At 35.1% G+C, this 20495-nt stretch overlaps 1 protein-coding gene across 1 annotated transcript in view; it reads right to left on the reverse strand.

Annotated features, from left to right (window-relative positions):
- KIAA0825 (KIAA0825 ortholog) overlaps positions 1-20495 on the reverse strand; it is a 365931-nt gene that overhangs the window by 247346 nt on the left and 98090 nt on the right. Inside the window, exons 7-12 of the mRNA XM_014543966.1 lie at positions 16728-16822; positions 12439-12666; positions 10810-11075; positions 9271-9421; positions 4855-5045; positions 1755-1937 (exon numbers count right to left, since the gene is read on the reverse strand). Coding sequence (XP_014399452.1) covers positions 1755-1937; positions 4855-5045; positions 9271-9421; positions 10810-11075; positions 12439-12666; positions 16728-16822 — 1114 coding nt within the window. The remainder of the gene's footprint in view (positions 1-1754; positions 1938-4854; positions 5046-9270; positions 9422-10809; positions 11076-12438; positions 12667-16727; positions 16823-20495) is intronic.

The following is a 20495-nucleotide window of genomic DNA, read 5'->3' on the forward strand; positions in this document are numbered from 1 at the left end:
GCCACCCGGGAGCAGGCCTAAGCCAGCAGGTCGTTATCTCCCGAGGGGTCCCAGACTGTGAGAGGGCACAGGCCGGGCTGGGGGCCCCCCCCCCTCCCCACCCCCCCCGAGTGCACAAATTTTTGTGCACCAGGCTTCTAGTCTGTTTTATAAAGAAAAACGAGAGGCAGTAGATGGTGTAAAATGTGCTATAATACTGGTTGAAATTAGCAATTTAAATTTGTTGAATGAGGTTATGTGCAATGTCTAATGCACAAATCACAGAGATTTGAGTTCTTGCATAGTTGTTTAAAAATGTATTAAAAGGCTATAGGTTAACAATAATAAATGTATATTACATTATTATTATTAAAATATGCAATCTTTGATAATAATTTATTTGTTTTACAAATGCATTGGGGATTAAAATTTTTCTATTCATCTGTGACTAACCATGAAATTCAATATTGCTCACCATGACCAATCCATGAAATTTGTCAACTTTGTTCCTGATTTTCACAGGGCCTTCCCCTTGGATGAAATGATCCATTTAACTAAGAACACAACGATTTTTTCATATGGTAAATCAGTTTAGTTTACTATGGATTTCAGACCTTGAGTTTTTATGATTATAAACCATTATATATTTAATCCCAAATGTCTAATAGTTTATCTCACTGTTTCTCCCCCTTTCTGAAAGAATTCTCTATTTCTAAAATTAATTTTCAATGCCAGAAGGAACAATCTATAAACAATGGGTTAGTTGAAAGTCAAACAGCAGGTGAAAATTATGGGAAATTGAAATCCAAGTTATTTACTCAGAAATTCTAACAAAAAAAAACCAAAAAACCTCAAAATTTTCTGAAAACCACGATTCATATATTGCCCTTATCGGAGTGCTAAGAAAGTAATATTTTACCTAGTTTATCCTTAAAAACAGAAATACTGTATGTCTAAATTTTTACTATCCAAGAAATAAAATATGAAATTATCTAGTTTTTCAAGGTAAAGTGACTTTGTTGGAGGAGGGTTTAAACAAAATTATATTACTATATTAGAAAATCTACCCCAAACTTTTCTTTATTACAAATTTGAATAAAATAAACCAGAAAAGTAGTTCAGAAATTTTAATTTCCCTAAATATTACTTATTTAGCTAAGTAAACTACATCATCATTATTAAAAAGTAATTGCTTAGTCCTATTTCCACTTGCCATTACTAGCTCAGACACTAGAGCCAATACTAAAAGTGAAAATCTATGGTAGATTAACTGACAGTGTGGAACTAAGAAGTCTCTTCCAGATTCGGGCATATTTTAGAACAAATTTTTAATGTTAAATTTTTATTAGAGCAAATCAATCTATATAAAATTAAAAGCTAAAAATATTTTTTAAAAAGCCATTAGATATAATTTTATTTTTTCATAGAGTTTCAAGCTATGACTGAAATAACCAACTCATTAATATAATTTGATCATTTAAATAACTCAAAGAGTAAAGCTTAAAATGGTCCTGACTGTATTGGAGCCTTATCAACTGAATGAAATTTACCAATAGAGACATAACACAGTATTCAGACTAACTTGCTTTGAGAATGAAGAAACCCCTGTTGGTTAGTTAGTTTTGTACAACAGCCCAATTCACAATATAAAAAACATACTTCAAAAAATTTCTACTTACTACTTACACAATTCAGTAAGTAGAATGAAAATAACTGTTAAATCCCATTATTTTCTATATTGTAATAGCTAAAAAGAAAATATATTTGATACTTACTGATATAAGTCAGTTAATGGTGAAGTCAAAATGACTAATGTTGTCAACAGATTATTACAATGGGTATAAATTTTAAAAATTTTATCATCTATATATTCATGAGGATTCAAAAGTTTCTGTACAGATGTGCAAACTGACCATAACATGTTCTCAGTGCATATTAAAATTGTTGTGACATCAAGTCTATTAGAAAGAAAAAGAAGAAAATTACGTTAAAAAAAGTGCCTTTCTACTTGGCATATATACTATCTTTTATATTTCTTGTATTAAATATATATATAAGAATATAAATATTTGTTCAGATATCAGAGCTTTGGAGATTAAAGACAGAAGGCATCAAAACTAGGTTATGAGTTTCCATAATACCATTATATTTAGGGATTGTGAGGTCTATAACAGTGAAGAGTTTTAGGGGTGCTTTTAAAAAATATATGTTTTTATTTTGCATTATCAGGATTCTATTCAAGAAGTTCAGGAGACTTTCATTGAAATTACATTCAGTAAAAGAAAAGTCAGATTAAAAGAAAATTTGCTATTACATATATATATATATATTAGTATCTACACTAATAAAAGAGAAACATGCAAATTGGTATCACTCTGCTATACCCACCAGCCAATCAGGATGAGTATGCAAATTAACCCAACAAAGATGGCAGTTAATTTGCATATGCAGGCATGGAGCGAAGACTGAAGAAGACTGAAGACTACTGAAGACTGAAGACAACTGAAGATTGAAGAGGCTTGTCACACCCCCTTCAGGGTGGGGGTCCCCACTGGGGTGCCTGGCCAGCCTGGGTGAGGGGCTGATGGCTGTTTGCAGGCTGGTCAAGACCCCCACAGTGGGACCCTCACCCCATGGAGGTTTGGCCAGCCTGGGTGAGGGGCTGATGGCTGTTTTTAGGCTGGCCAAGCCCCCCCGCAACGGAAGCTCCCAGCCTCTCCTTTTTTTCTTTTTTGTTTATTCTAGGATTTATTTACCTTCTATAATTGAAACTTTGTTGCCTTCAGTGGAGCTCAGAGCAGGCCAGGAAGCTTGGCTTCCTCCATCACTGGAGCAACCAAGTCTCCTGCTTGTTTCAGCTCCGTGGCTGCCGGCCGCCATCTTGGTTGGGTTAATTTGCATACAGTCACTCTGATTGACTGGTGAGTGTGGCTTAAGGCATAGCAAAGGTATGGTCAATTTGCATGTTTGTCTTTTATTAGTGTAGATCATAAATATGGTTGTGGTATTTGACAGTTGGAGGCTACTGGAATACTAAGCGCATCAATAATCACCTTTAGGAAGGTTTAATTGTGTTTGCATCCATTTACTCTACTTGCTGATTAAGTAATTTCAAATCTAAAATATATGCACACATACACACACATTGATTTCAAAATGAATGGTAGTTTAGGATTAAACATACAAATAAATATATTTAGCCCTGGCCGGTTTGGCTCAGTGGATAGAGCATCAGTCTACGGACTGAAAGGTCCCGGGTTCGATTCCGGTCAGAGGCATGTACCTTGGTTGCGGGCACATCCCCAGTGGGGGGTGTGCAGAAAGCAGCTGATTGATGTTTCTCTCTCATCGATATTTCTAGCTCTCTATCCCTCTCCCTTCCTCTCTGTAAAAAATCAATAAAATATATTTAATAAATAAATAAATAAATTTATTTTATGTAGAAAAATTAGAAGAAATCACTCTAGTTCTGCATGGCATTATTATGTAACCACCCAGAAAATAAAAACCAAAAGTCTCTATAGTACAATTATTTAATTAAATATACTACCTATTTCATGAGTTAATAGTAAACATCTTATAATGACTTGCCACCTCATAGTCAAAAGTGATTTATTCTACATAAGGAAAAAGAATGAAGGTATTCTTTGCTCTCAAAAGGAATTTTCCATCTATTCTTTGGAGTTCATTAAAAAAAAAGCTTGGTCAGTAATTCAAAACAGCCTGTGTGAAATACCATATTTATGAAACATTGTAGCAGGACCTAAATGCCCTTCAAATGCAGCCTGCTTTACAAGAACATGATCAAAAAATGATTCCTACTGCCAAATAAAAGAAAAAGCCTCTGAGGTCTGCAGGTTCCTCCTAAAATATCTGTATGTACTTATACCTATACTTAAAAGGCAGGTCTTTATCACATTAGTCGGAATATTTATAAAACAAAGCCTTCTGTTAATATAGACTTGTTGTCATGTAAGCACATTTTTGTAGTATTCATTGCATAGATAACTTGTGCAATTGGACTATAATTCAGTCTTTAATTTAATATCCAGTGACTCTGTCTCCTATATTCTGTGATTTCACTTATTGTTGAACTGGCTTTTAGTTACACATAATGAAAAGGAAGAAACAAAATAAAGGAAAGAAGGAAAGAAGTAATTAGAATATGTTAAGGAGAAAAATGACAAAGGAGTTTCCTTAATGAAGACACACTACTTAAAGGCTTTAAAAAATAAAAACCCTAAGAACTAAAATCCCCTGGTGTCTTAGAACAGGGGTGGGCAAAGTTTTTGACTCGAGGGCCACAATGGGTTCTTAAACTGGACCAGAGGGCCAGAACAAAAGCATGGATGGAGTGTTTGTGTGAACTAATAAAAATTCAAAGTAAACATCATTACATAAAAGGGTACGGTCTTTTTTTTTTTAGTTTTATTCATTTCAAACGGGCTGGATCCGGCCCGCGGGCCGTAGTTTGCCCACGGCTGGCTTAGAACCTCAGTCAAATCCACTGCTCTATCACAACACTGCTTTTTTTCTCCATTTTAGTGCCTTAATATTCTCATCTTATTTATTAACCTTCATATATATGAAGGTTAAAAAATAAAGATATATATCGAGATATATCTTCAATCATTTTTTAGAAACGAGTGGTTTCTACACATGATTTTAAGAAGAAAAAAGAGCAAAATGATTTGACTCAAGTTCCATATTTCCTCTTAAATATCTCAAGATAATTGAATATGATTTCCTTTCAGATGTTAGAAACATGTCAAGTATACAAGGAGTCATGTCCTGAGATTCAGAATTACATTCTACTTTATAGTAAATGGTGAAAAGGTTTTCTTGAAAGGCAATGGTTTTCACAGTGCCAGGTACCTTATCTGCGGAGTTCTCTTGTAACTGGGACAGGCCCGAGCATATCTGGAGGCCAGTAGACCCAAAGACTTCTCCAGAACTTCTGTTAGAATCTTCTGGGCTAACTTGGGGGGTAGAATGGTCCAGAGATCATGATGAAGAGCCCAGAAGAAATAATGCCACATCTGGAGTGAGAAGGAGCATCTTTCCCCCTGGCAAAAACAACACACATTAAACAATGGAATCACATCTTCCAAAATGTCAGTTTGCTTTCTATGAACCTAATTAGTTCAGGCTGAAAGGAAATAGCTGGAGAGTTTGACACACTAGATGACCAAGAAAGATTTTTGACAAGATGTAAAACATCCTTACTGACAAAGGAACATGTGTTTTATTTCAATCACAAGACTAGATATTCTAATGAAAATCCAGCCTGCAAGCATTTCACCTAGCATATCCTTGATTTACCTACTCTGGGCCTGCAGTTAAAAATTCGCTTTTAAGCAATAGGCTTTATAGTTGCTAAACAAGTCATGCTAGTTTAAGATAGTGGGCTGATTCTTCTATAATTAAAATTTAATTATTTAAATTAAGTATTAGCATCATTGAGATCATTTTCCAAATGTTTCAGATTTTACATTATAATAAAATGAACAGGAGCAAAAATTAACTTACATACTGTATACTTATCAACATGCATGAAACCAAGGGGATGGGTAACTATTGAAGATTATTACATTAGGCTCCTTTATTCATGGTGTTTTAATAACAATACTAGAAACAAATACTATAACAGTCTGATTTTACTTTTTTTTTTTTTGTAAAGCCTAGGCAGATCTCATTATTTCTTAGTATTTTTACAGCACTTTATACTTCCAAGGGGCCAGAGTCTCATTGCCTTCCATCCCCTTATAGATTTCTGGTGTGACAAATTTTCCCTGACCACAGAGGGAGACCCAACAGTGGCCGAGGCCAAGGGGAACAGGCAGAAATGAGAAGATAGCCTCAAGTGATTTACAAGCATTAATTAGTTAACTTGCTCTTAGGGAGGTTTGCTAGTAGTTTGACCTCATTTTCTTTCAAAACAGATCAAAAGATTATTTGAAATAGAAAAAGAGTAGAATGCATTCTTCAAACATTATACTGATTATGTTACTATATCAAAAGTTAAGCTAGTAAATCTTCCCATTTTATCTCTAAGCAATCCTCTTTGACTTAAAATTTGTCTTACCCACTGCTTATATTTCTCAAACAAATGTCATCTAAAAAAATCTGTTCTCATATACCAACAGGGGATAGTTTCTTAGGCATATGCTACTATTAGTGTTTTCCTTACAAATTATTCTTCTGGTAATTTCTTTGATTACTAAAATCTTTTATAATCACTGCATAATAATAATGTATAGTTATTATTTACTGACTTCCAAATGGAGTTTATAAATGAGTAGAATTGTTATCCTTAAGTGGGAAATGGACATCAAATGTCAAAGAATCAAATTCAAACTGGGGTGGGGGAGGACTTTGACCACTGGCTTCTGACTTTCTGACTAGATGTGTATCAAAACTATTAAGAAAAAAATTACAAAATTAATGAGAAGTAACAAAATTATAGTTCCTTATGCTTTCTTCGTTGTGTTCTGCAATAAAGAATGCGTTTTAAAATTTCTAAAGTAAGAACAAAGTTTTACAGCTAGATTTTCTTATACTTGTGGTGTAGTATATTAATTAAAGCAAAACTGACCTCAGCTGATATCTGAATAGTTTACACTAACATTTTTCATGGCAATAGATAGGTAGATGTTTATAATAATGTGGCCAACATGATTTTTCTTTTTTCAAAATATGAAAAAATGTCTTAATAGCTACCTTTAAGCAATAAATGAGAAAATTAAAATAACTTCAGGTACACAGATTTCTTCTCCTAAAAGTGGAAAACACTTATTTTTAAGACTTTTTAAAACATAAATGTCAACTTTACATTCCAAACTGGTCATCATTCACACAATTCTCTTCAAAATGTGTATAACTACAATGTATGCAAGGGTTTTCATTAAACTAAATGTGATTCATTTATTTTCCTGACCTGTTTCTCTATTTGTTGTCATTTCAAAAGTATTCTGCTAGTAAACATCTGTTATTTTTGTAGGCCCACTACAATGTAAACAGATGTGAGCTTTTATTTACATTATATATCAGGAAACAAGCAGCTGGGCTTTATTATATAAGCCACTCAATATTATCTTTGAACAGACAATTCTTTATTCTTTGACTGTTGGAAAACACAAGTTGCTAAAATTGAGCAGATGTCAACTATACTAAATGCTCAGTTTTAAACATGTAATCTGAACACCCACTGTGCCATCTGACCAGCACCTCATCAGAGAGATACAGAACTCGTTGACTCTCTCAACCTGACAGCTTAGAAAATGGAAATAATGTGTCTAGGGCTCACTTGATTTCACAAAACATGAGCAAATATTGTTCCATATCTTGTAAATTACTTCACTCTTTCTTTACTACACGCTTGCACATGGCAATAGGTTCCCTTGCAATCTCTATCCTACTCTTTGTCTTGAGTCTGGCAGATTTCATCTCCTTTCCTCCCAAAGCAGCCTTGCCAAAAACTAGTCCTGTTTCACAAATCAGATGGAATAATGGGGAGAGGAGGAGAAGGGGGTGCAGTAAATGGTATATAACCATGTCAGGTACTCCATTATCAAAACAGTTTAAAATCTGTGCTATTTTTAGAAGGTTCTTATTTTTGGTAAATAGAAAAGCAGTGTCACTTTATTTTTCTGAGCAGAAATAACAACCACACTGCAATTAAACTGTAACTACTGACCATGTAAGTATATGGAAGCTACAGCACCATGTAATCACAGGGTAACTATCTCATTATTTCTGTCTTTGAAGTTAAAGCATTGTCATAAGATCTAAAAGCTGCATGTTACATGGTAATTTGTTGTGTGTTTTTTAAATAGTTGGTAACTTCAATAACAGGTTTGAAACGCATCCACTTATTATTTTTACTGTATACTTCTTCTAGTTCCCAATTTGCATAAGAGGAAACATCATACCTCTATGTTGGGCAAATAGTGAGATAATACCTGTTTTTCAATGAAAACATCATACAAAATTGCTCATTAGTACAGTGACATATTGAAATAGTTTGAAACATGAGATGGATTCATTTTCAACCTCTGCAAATAAGGAAGCTGCGATGCTTCCAGGAGAGAAGACCAATACTTTCTCAGACTACCAGCTGCACTACAACACCTTCTCGTTTTCATTCTGCTCACTGCTGTGTGAAGCATGGCAGGTTTGGAAAAGTCTGTACGGATGCTCTTGCAAAAAAGACAAACTACCTGGGAAGGGCCTCTAAAGGAGAGATGAAATGGCCTTAGAAGAAGTGGAAAGTCCCTTAAAAGAGCTTCTTATTATTTGCTTTTCTCTGCTGTGGCAACATTTATTATGATAATAACTCAGGCATAAACGGTGCCACAGGAAGCTTCAGTGTCATGAAGGTGATGAGAGTGACTCCATTGAATAAAACTCCACTCTGTTCTTCGCAGTGCTCCATAGTGATGAGAACAATCAAGCAAATCAAAAATCATAAGCTTCAATCCAGAGAAAAGGGTAAATGGGAAAAGCTAATGAAGCTGGGCTTGACTGATAAATTATTTTAAAACCCTGATTTATCTTATTTTTTATTAAGGTATTATAAATGTTTCATCCCGCCCTGGAATCAACTTCAAAAAATTTCAAATATTGTGGCTAATGTATAATCAATGGAATTTAGGGGAAGGGAAACTAACGAAGCCTGATGCTGAATAATTTTAATTGAACGTAGGTTTGGTTGCACTGGGAATCATTAGGAAGAATTCAGTAGAAACTTGGGATTTTAAAACATGGGCTAAATGAAAATAGGTAAGCTATAAATGATCAGATGGGTCTTAAAACACACTCATAAGAACATACTTTGAGGAGGAAAAAATAAGTATAAAGAATAAAACTGCTTAATAAAATATATTCATCAAACACAGATGGAAATACATAACAAGAAAAAAAAAAAGCAAGGATATCTATAACTGTTCCCTTTGGGGAAAAGAACAAGGTTGTAGCATTTTGGCATTGTTATCTCTTTCAGTTTTCATTGCATCCCATTATATTTCAACTTATTATAAAGCACTCAAACACTGTAGCTCAAGTGAAGCTACTATTTTTATTTCTAAGCATAAGGAGAGTTCTGATGTCTAATTATTTCAGGTTTTTTAAAACAGTGTTTTTCCTAAGTACAAATTCAATATTTAAAAAATATTATCCTAACAGCCTTCGTGTGTTAGTAATGCTGAGCTCATGTTTCTAATTAGCCAGAAAACAGGTAGGCAGTAAAACATATTTGTGTAAAAAGGAGGGATAGTAAACTTAACTTCACACCTCATAAAAAGCTTTGTAGTCATCCCAGTGGTGGCTCTCAGCATCCTGTAAAATGCTTGTAGCACAAACTCTGACGCAGTAGTCCGTAACCTGAAACTGGAGAGTGTTGATGAATTCCTGATATCGCTGGACAGGCACCAGGAATATGGGTCTGTTCAGAGGGAATGATCAAAGAGACAGAGATTTAAGGCCTGTGTAGTAGGAGGTAACAATCTCCAGTACTACAAATGGTTTTGATTATTAGATATCAATCATTCATTTCCTCCTAATGCTGAAGTCTACGTCCACATTCACTTTCGGAGGGGGGGGGGGGGGGGGGGGGTTTTGCAAGTCTTTTGAAAATGTACATCTGCTGTTCCACAAATATGCACTTCAACTTGAGACAAACTGCATTGTCAATACATCATTCAAAAATAAAAGTATTCTTTGTAAGCCTATTATTAGAGATCAGTGCATTATTTAGGCATTAGGTTATCATTATTATAAAGAACAGAGGCATTTGTCAGAATCAGCTTTTATAAAGCTATCACACGTCCCACAAACATACTCTTTTTATTTTAAAAATTGTAATTTTGTAGATGTCAATTATCTCATAAACTGTTCTAAAATATTCTACAGAAATAAAGTGATTTCTGGCACATTTTGTTTATAAATTCAAGTATGAATCACAACATCTGACTATGAGAATTAAAGAAATACCATAGTTATATTCTACATCAAGCTAAATTTATTTTACTTTTATCTTTAGCTATTTATAGTATGCTTTCTCTCATAACTAAGGAACTGAAAAGGCTGAGTAAGTAATGTAGAATAGATTCCTGGGCTCACAGTGGACTGCCAAGTCCACATGCTTGTTCTCTTTGCAAGGGGCCATGCTATCTTCTAGAGAGTACAAGGATAGCCAGAAGGCCATGTGATAATACCTGTGGTCATTTTTATTTTCTGTACATATATATAATCTTTTTAGAGTACTAATACGTGAGAATTAAGACTTCCAGATGCTTTCTCCTCAAATATTAAAGGTAGTTTATCACTAAATTGATGTTCTGAAATATGTTCACATTAGTCAATAGAATAGATTGAAATGCATTTATTTTCTATGTCAGCTCCCAACATCCTGTTGACTTTGAAACAAAAGAGAGGCGTGCATATTTCCCAACTGTGTATACATGAGACAAAAATAAGTTTATTTTTTTCCTTTACAGTGTAGGCAGTACCTTGTGCCTCACAAGGTAAAACGTGTTTGGTCATGTCATAACAGCATGCAGAAAATCATTGCTGCTAATTAGAATGTGGAAAACGCATGGTCTTTTGAATGAACCTTTAGAAAAATACATGTCTTTCTTAGAATCTATGCATCTGGTTTAATATATCCCATGCTCCACCTTTTTGACATTTCCTAGTCAAGATAAGTGAAAATAATTCACCATGTTAATTATTTTCTCCTCAAAGACCATCATCAAAATTTCACTCCTGTGATATTCAAGGATTACACATTACTGTAAACATGGCCATCCACTTAATATAAATGGCACTTACTTGTTAGTATTTTCTTTCATCAAATTATCATATCGAGTAAAATGCTGGAAGATATACACGGCCGTGGAGAGCACTGTGTGCAGGTTTTCCAGGGGAGCTTGGGAAGGAAACTCCTGGACTCTCTCTTGCAGTCTCGCCAGGACAGCTGTTGCCACTTTACAACAGGCCTCCACAAAGTGTGCTCTAATTTCCTGGAAAGAATCATCTCTGCATGCCAGAGCCAGTGGAAGCATTGTGTCAAGTTTTTCCATGATGTCAGAACAAAACTAGGGAGAAATGAATGCAGCACTGAGTTATTGGTACTCTGACAGCACCGTGTAATTTATGTACAGGGGAGCCAAATTCCTAAATAATGAATTTGGCATCAAACATAAATATAATCACACAACTTTATAGTAATTGATTGTAGAAAGTTAACTGTCAGATAAAGAAATACCAAAAAGATTACCTTGCAGACATCATGAAAAACTCAGGAAGTAACTTTACATGACAACAGTTTTATTTGCAGTTAATAGAGCTAAAATAAGAAAGTACCCTTGATATTAATATGATTGGATTATTTTTTAATTTCTTTTAATTTTCTTTTGCTAAATTTTCATAAAATGTGCTTATTAGTCATCACATTAAAATAAGGTTATATCAGTTTAACTAAATCTAGAAGCACCAGAAATAACCTCATGTAGCATCCTTTTATTGGTAAGGAGTCAGCAACTTTTAGAAGTAATATGTGTAGCTTTTCACTAGTTATTATGAATCTACTTCTTAATGGCAGAGAAGGTGTGGTGGATAAGAAGTCAAAACTTGCCTCTACTCCAGATTAGCCAATGGTGTTCCCTGCGGAATGTTCTGGAGTTTCAGGGTGGCAGTAGCAGAATAGGAGGCCATCTCTAAGACCTCTCTTTTAAAAAACATTTAAATTATAGGTTGCTGAACTCAGTGTGGGCTTCATACTGAGTAACGGTATTTATCTATTTGCATGATGACTTTGTATTTTCTCATTACGTTCTGTGACTCTCAAAGCACATGTAAACATGTCAGACTGATGCTAATGAAATGCAGTGCTCATTAGGGGTAAACAAAGATTTAAAAGTTGCCTAAACCAATAAAAGACAGTAACTCCTTCAATCTCCTAAATGTCTAGTGAAGTCATTCAAAGGGGGGAGGGGGGTGAGAAGAGATTAACCACAGATCTTATATGCATACATGCATTACCTATGGACAGTCAGTAGGGTGGTGAAGGCCTGGGGCAGGCAGAAACGGGGTGGAGGGGGGCAACAGGAGGGAAAAAGGGGGAACATCAGCAATACTGTCTACAATAAGGATTTAAAATACTAATGATAAAAAGGATAAACCCAAGCAAGCATTTTCCCAGCTCCCCAGGAAGTCACAGAGGCCCCCTCTTTAGTTTCCCAAGACTCATGAGCAACAAGGTAGTAACAGGTTTAAGTCCCTTTCACCAGCAGTGGCCCATGATACCAGAGAAAACAACTGGTATTGGGTTCAGTGCTAAGTATTTGCCAAGAGGCTCCACCATTTTCCCCTTTGCAATGGCTTATATTAAAAAACAAACAACAAAACTCATTATGCCGATCTACATACAGTTTTGAAAGGATTACATTTGATTCTTGCCTTTGCAATTTTCTTTGGTTGGTCCTCCTCAGGAACCACACAGCTGTCTTGCCAAACTTGTTGGACATTTATAAGGTTCATAGCATAGGTCACAGCTGAAGACCTTTCATTGTGCTCCTGTTGGAGAATTTTTATGGAAAAATCTTCTATTGCTGTTGTTATACAGTGTGCCATGGGAAGAGACACTTCTTTAAATGCACTTCTCCAGTCAAAATCTAGTAGAGTAGTCTGAAATATAGATGTATATGAAGTCATATTCATCTTAATTCAACAACAAGTTTTTCTACTGTTATATAAATATAAAGTTGTTATTTTCATTCAGCATGTTGAATATAGGTATTCTTTGATAAACTGTAAAAGGCACTCTTACAACCTAAAAAATATTACCCAGTGAATAAAGCAATATAGAAAAACATGTGCATTCTTTACACACAGTAATATACTGACATTTCATTTTAATTCATCAGTGGATTTAATAAAAAACTTTTTTCAAAATTTAATCTCTTAAATATAGTTCAATAAAACCATCTTTATGAGAGCTGAAAGTTACTCTTACTATTTATCACATAAAGCAAACTTTAAATTCAATATATTTAATAAAGTCTAAATTAGATTTTTATAGTCTTTTTTTATAGTTTATTGTTAACAAGTATTGCAACATAAGACAGCATTTTATATTCAATCTTATATTTCTTTTTTCACTCTCAGAAATCCAGACAAGTGAAAAAATAGCAATAAGAAATACAAATTTCTCACTGAAAATACACCACTGCACCTTTCCAGATTTTAACATCTTTAGAATTTTAGTTTCTCCACTCACAGACTGGTACATGGCACTACTTTGTTTCAGAAAATGAAAAATGAAAACGATCTGCATTACTCTGTGTATTGGGAGACAGCGAGGTTGGAGTGGACACTGGTACTTTTTTTTTTTTTTATTTTGGTCTTTGTCTCATACGGCAATATATTTGTGAATGTATTATCTCCCCCAAGTCCTCTAGTGTTCTCTATAGTACTAAAAGCTTTTAGGTAGTAGGCTGAACCTATGCTTAGAATTAACTCCCTGTTTAATGTAATCTTGTTAATAGTAATAATTTACCTACTCCAACTTCAGAAGACCTTAAGGTTCAATATCACTGACTAAATTACTTATTTTCCTAGGTCTCAACTTTTTTGTTAGAAATATAAGAGCTAAATTCAATGACTTCTATGTTCTCTTTCAGTCTAAAATTACTAAGATTATTATCATTAGCTTCATTTTCTTGCACACACATCCCATTCAGCATTAATTTAATGCTTTTTGTATATACTGTACAAAGTAATAAAGGTGATTCTTCTTCTAGAATGAAAATTCTATTATTCCATGATTCTATGATCAGAAAGAATCGCTTTCATTCTCATGATGCTTATAATTAGGTTGTAATTGAACTTCTGAAGTTTATTTGGACCTTTAACATCAGAGGGCCTTAGAACACATTTCTCATCTTATTTTACACAAAATTATTCAGTATTTTAATCTACTCAGCTCATATAATCTCCTTTCTAACAAGTGAAACTTTAGAAGTACCATGGGTATAGTCTTGTACTAGAATAGTATTTCCTTGGGACACGTTTATGACAAAAATGCAAAAAAAAAAAAATATCACCTCCATGAAAATTAAAAACAATAACAAAACTTTGGTTTTTGTTCTCTCAATGAGGTCATATCAGTTCATTAAAATTATTCATTCATTCATTCATTTACCCAAGAAAATATATTCTGGTGAAAGTTTCCAGTAATTGCCATGGCTGCAGTGGTAATTTGTGTGTGTGTGTACAATGATGATTACCCTAGTCCATGATAATTTATATGTGATTATAATATCTTGGCCATTCTGAATTCTCTTTTCAAAATATAGAAAACCAAGCACATTAATAGCTGCTCTTAAAAAGAAAACTGAAAATCTTTACTACTCAAATGCCCTCCTAGAAGTCTATTTGTTTTCATAAAATATTGTTTGCTTTCTTCTACTCTTCTCATCTGATGTTTGGCACCAAAAATATTTCAGTTAAAATAGAGAATATTTACTAGTTGATCCAAGAAGAAAGAGGAAATAATGTGGCTTTCTGTTCTGTGCACAAAGTAAGTACCTGTTGAATCCCTTTCTTCCATCACCCTAATGCTAATTTCTTTTTTTCATTTTTTAATTTTTTAAAAATATATTTTATTGATTTTTCACAGAGAGGAAGGGAGAGGGACAGAGAGCCAGAAACATCAATGACGACGACGACAGAAACATCGATCAGCTGCCTCCTGCACACCCACCACTGGGGATGTGCCCACAACCAAGGTACATGCCCTTGACTGGAATGGAACCTGGGACCCTTCAGTCCGCAGGCCGATGCTCTATCCACTGAGCCAAACTGGTCAAGGCTAATTTCTTAATACTTACTCTGACTTTTGGTTAAAGCATAATGTATAACTTTGCAGTTTCCTGAGTATTGTTCTTGCTTTCTAAATTGAACCTGTTAAAATCCTATGTTCTTATACCTTTTTAAATGTTTACCTACTATTAGTTAAGGTCCACTCAGAAAATAGAAACCACTCTAGGTATTTCAACAGGAAAACAGAAGTTAATGTAGTTTACTAAGGTGATGAAATTGTGTGGCGCCAAACCATGGGTTGTGAAGCAAGACAGATATGAATGCAGCAGGAAGCCACTATTACTCCAAGGGCTAGAGGAACAAAGAAAAAGGACTATCTATAGGAATACAGTTTATGGGGCCACCAGTCAAAGCTAAAGGTAAGACTGCTAGCTGGAACTGGAATCATGGAGGGAGGATTGTGTGGTGGGAGCAGAGCCCATGGAGGAAATGAAAGAGTCACAGATACTACTACTAAAGATATTATCTAAAAAATAAAAATAAATAAATAAAGATAATCTCTAAAACAGGGGAGGGAAGAAATACTCGGGTTTTTCTCTAACATCTACCATCCAGGTCTTCCATCAATGCCTTTCATTGGCCCAACTTTCCTAGTAACCAAGGAAGCCTGGAAGATGTAATTCTCTATAATACAGAACAGAGCAGCGGAAGAGTGGTAATGGATCTGAGCACAAATAGGACATGCTGGACACACTAAACTAAGAGATCAGTTCAAACTATTACCTCCTCTTTCCTTTCTTTTTGAATCTCCATTTTCTCCCTTTTCAGCGATTATCTACAGTCCAAATTCTCAAAGTGTAGACCCTGAGTTGGGATGAGAACAAAGACCTCCTCACTTCCAGCTCCCTCCTCGCAATCTGTCCATGGAACAGATTGTGCAAGAGAGCAGTGTATCTATTCAATTTTCGTCAAAATGTATAAGCCAATTTTCAACCAAGAATTATTTCTTTTAGTGTCAAAGGGAAAACGCAAGACATTTTTATTTATAACGGATTTACAGACATATGATGATGCTTTTATCTATATACTAGAGGCCTGGTGCACGAAATTCGTGCATGTGTACAGTCCCTAGGCTTGGCCTGTGATCAGGGCCATCTTCCCCAGCTGCCCGCAGCTGGCCCCGCCCCCCACCGCCCCCACTCCCGGTTCCCCGTTCACCTTTGGGTGATCAGTGCCTGATGGCTGGGGAAGGAACCGAGAGGTCTGCTGTTCCTGCCTGCTTGCTGGCCCCACACCTGCCATGGGTGGCCATCAGGCGATCAGAGCCTGCCAGTTGGGGAAAGGGACCAAGAGGAGGTCAGTGTGCCTCATAGTGACAGCTCCAGAGGTTTGCAGGCCAGCCCCACCCCCAATCAGGGTTGGGGTCCCCGCTGGAAGGCAGGGCAGCCTGAACTTGGGGGCACCAGGGGTTTGCAGGCCAGCCACGCCCTCAATCAGAGTGGGGGTCTCCGCTGGGGGAGGGGCCTGCCTGGGCGAGGGGCCTTGGGCAGTTTGCAGGCCGGCCATGCCTCCGGCTTTGTTAGAAAGGATGTCCGGAAGATGTCCGGTCTATCTGGTCTAATTAGCATATTACCCTTTTATTAGTATAGATATAAAAGCCTAAGCGACTGGCCGAGTGGCCGACCGGCCAGTAGCTATGATGCGCATTGACCATCAGGGGGCAGACACTCAACACAGGAGCTGCTGAGTGACAGCAACTTTGCAGAGTGCCCTCTTGCACTCTGGGACCCCTTGGGGGATGTCGGACTGCCAGTTTCGGCCTGATCCCTGCAGGCCAGGCTGAGAGACCCCACTGGTGCATGAATCTGTGTACTGGGCCTCTCGTACATGAATAAAGAAATACTTCCCTTTTCCCCCTCACATACCTCTTTTCCTAGTAGCAATTGCTCTGAAGAAATATTGGTTTCATTTGCTCTAGGTTTCTCTATTATAGTCTCTCTATTGGATGTGACCAAAATTCCTATGCAATAGATAAAAAAGAAAACATACAAACATACATTAATACAAACAAGTGATACTAGATGTAATTAATAGAGTCAGGTTAAAATTAATTGTGTAGAAAAACTCTATTCATACTATATACACACATACTAGTTCATGCATATCAAGATGCTGAGAATATAGTCAACAAGATGTAGAGTGATGTCACCATACAATAATGACAGTATCAAAATATACTGAGTTCTTCCAGACATTCAACTTATGATATTTTTGTATTATTTACATTCATATTTGATTTGCATACATATATAATCTGTTAAATACAGATCTGTTTGTTATTAATTCATTTTCATATTGATAATGTAGAGTAAGTTAAGAATACAAAGTAAATATTAATTTCCTTGCTCATGTAAAAAGTTAAATTCTAAAGTACTGCATTTTAAAACTGGTGGTATTCCTTAGCACTTCAATACTTCCTTTCTTGAAACAAGGAAGAACAAAAGTACATGGGTGAACATCAACATATCAGGAAAAATTACACTCTTAATAAGTATATCAATAATTCATTGGAAAAATGCAAACACTGGAACAGATAAGAAATAATCTCTAGCTCTGTTTAGGTAGTTCAATTGATTAGAGCATCGTCCTGATACACCAAGGTTGTGGGTTCAATCCTGAGTCAGGGAACATACAAGAATCAACCAATGAATACACAAGTAAATAGAACAACAAATTGATAGCTATGACGCACACTGACCTCTCTCTCTCTCTCTCGCTCTCTCTCTCGTATTAATCAATAAATTTTTAAAACACAATAATCTCTAACTCCTAAAGTGGAAAAAATTTTCTCAACTTTTATAATTAAGTTTCTCAGTTTTTATAATTAAGGAAATCTTTTCCCTGAGGGAAAAAATGAATACATATGCCAAAAAAAAAAATTATTTCACTTTTCCAATAAGGCTCTATTAATTAGTTTAATTTGATATAAATGATATAATTTGATATGAAATAGTCAGTTTCTCCTTATGTCCTGAGAAAACAAATTTTGAAAATCTTACTGATTCTTCTCAGTAAGGTTTCTGTCCAATATATCCATCTGGCAATTTTGTGGTTTTTGTTTTTCTAAATATGGTTCTATGAACTTAATCATGAATGATTCCTAAGTAACACAGCTGACTGAAACATTCCCTAGATGGATTATTTGGTAGGTGATAACATCCTTTTTGGAAAACTTATCAGAATTTATCTTTCTGAGGAAAAGTTTTCCTTAACTCCAGTGTTTTTTAATCATTTTGGATTTATGAACACCTTTGAATACAAGTGAGAGAACACTCCATCCAAAATGCACAATATAAATCTATGGGAACTACACACAGACACACATATACACACAATTAAGGCCCCTGTAAAGTGCATTCATGAACCTCAAGGGCCCATGGACTGCAGTTAAGGAATCCTACTTCATTTCTCAACAAATATCACAAGGATAAGAAGGTTTTAGATCAGTGTTATTCTGGTTAACCTAAAATGTTTTCTCTATGACTAGGATTTTAATGTCTTTTTAAGAAGAGGATAATACATAAAAAGAAGGATCAATTCTAACATTAAAATAAAATCCAGATTAATCAAAGATTTTAAGTAAAGAAAAAGGAGATGCATCGATAAAAATTCTGCTATGTGAGATGTCTGAGATTTTATTGTCTATGTTTTCTTCCAAGATGTTTATGGTTTCATCAAAGTCTTTTCTCCATTTTGATTTTTATTCTTGTGTATGGTGTAAGTTAGTGGTCTAGTTTCATCCTTTTGCCACACCATTTGTTGAAGATACTGTCTTTATTGTATGTTCCTGCCTCCTTTGTCAAATATTAATTGACTGTAATGGTATGGGTCAATTTCTGGGGTTTCTGTTCTGTTCCATTGGTCTATATGCCCATTCTTGTGCCAGTACCAGGCTGTTTTGATTACAATGACTTTGTAGTATAGTTTGATATCTGGTATTGTGATTCCTCCAACTTTGTTTTTCTTTCTCAAGATTGCTGCAGCTATTCAGAGTCTTTTTTGTTTCCACAAAAATTTTTAGAGTATTTGTTTTAGTTCTGTGAAGTATGCCATTGGCATTTTAATAGGGATTGCTTTGAATCTATAGATTGCTTTGGGTAATATGGAATTTTAATGATGTTAATTCTTCCAATCCATGAACATGGTATATGGTTCCCTTTGTTTGCATCTTCCTCTATTTCTTTTTTTCAATGTCCTAGAGTTTTCCAAGTATAGCTTTTTACCTGCTTGGTTAAGTTTATTCCTAGGTATGGGATAGGGGAGATGAGAAGAGATAAACCAAAGAACTTATATACTTATATGAATAGCCCATGGACACTGACAATAGGGCAATGAAAGACTGGGGCAGGGGACCAGGGGCTGGGAGGAGGGGTTAAGAGGTGGAAATGGGGGATACCTGTAATACAAATAATAAAAATATTTTTTAAAAGAAAAAGGAAACTATAAAGTTATTAAAAATATGGATTACTTTTTCAAAAGATCTAAATCACATAAACAATTCTGCATTAGCAAGCAAAACAGATATAAAAAATTGACTTGATACTCTCTCAAAATATCCATACTTTAAAAAAATTAATAGACTTTAGTTTATAGAGCATTTTTAGATTCTGCACATTCTTTGTGTTGTGGAGTTCAATGGGCTTTGCCAAATGCATAACATCATGTATCTACCTTTATTATATCATAGAGAATTACTTCACTATTCTTAAAATCCCCTGTGGTCAACCTATTCACCTCTTTTCTCCTTTTCTCTCCTCCTGACAACCACTGGCCTTTTCACTGTCCCTATACTTTTGTTTTTTCCACAATGTCATAAATCTCATATAGTTGGAATCATATAATATGTAAGCTTTTTAGACTGGCTTCTTTCACTTAGCAATGTGTATTTAAGATTTTTCCATGTTTCCTCATGGCTTGATATCTCATTTCTTTTTATTACTGAATAACATTCCATTGTATTGATGTACCATAGTTTATCAAATTTACCTAAGGAAAGTCATTTTGGTTGCTTCCAAGCTTTGGCAATTATTAATAAAGTGTTATAAACATTTGTGTGCAGATTTTTGTGTAGACATTAGTTTTCTATCCATTTTTGTATATAGCTAGGAACATGACTATTGGATCATATAAGACAATGTTTAGCTTTGAAAGATACAACCAAATTGTCTTCCAAGAGGCTATACTATTTTACAGTCCTAATAGCAATGAATGAGAGTTCCTGTTGTTTCACATCCTTGCCAGAACTGGTACTGTTAGTGTTTCTAGCATTAGGCATTTTAATTGGTGTGTAGTGCGCTCTCCTGTCTAAATCTGCATGCCCTGATGACATATGATGTGGAGCATCTTTTCATACGCTTACTTGCCAACTGTATATCTTCTTTGGTAGGCGTCTCTTCAGATCTTTGACTCACTTTTTTCCCCTCACTTTTAAATAGATTTTTTTGTTTCCTTGTTGAATTTTAAAAGTTATATATATATTGGATACAAGTCTTTGATCAGATACGTGTTTTGCAAATAGTTTTCTCAGTCTATGGTTAGTATTTTCATCCTCTTAATGACCATACTTTTTTACTTGACAATTCCACTTTAGAAATTTATCATCCAGATATACATGTGCAATATTAAGACATTGT

The sequence above is a fragment of the Myotis brandtii genome, unplaced genomic scaffold (assembly GCF_000412655.1).
Source record: "Myotis brandtii unplaced genomic scaffold, ASM41265v1 scaffold344, whole genome shotgun sequence".
NCBI classification, from domain to species: domain Eukaryota; kingdom Metazoa; phylum Chordata; class Mammalia; order Chiroptera; family Vespertilionidae; genus Myotis; species Myotis brandtii.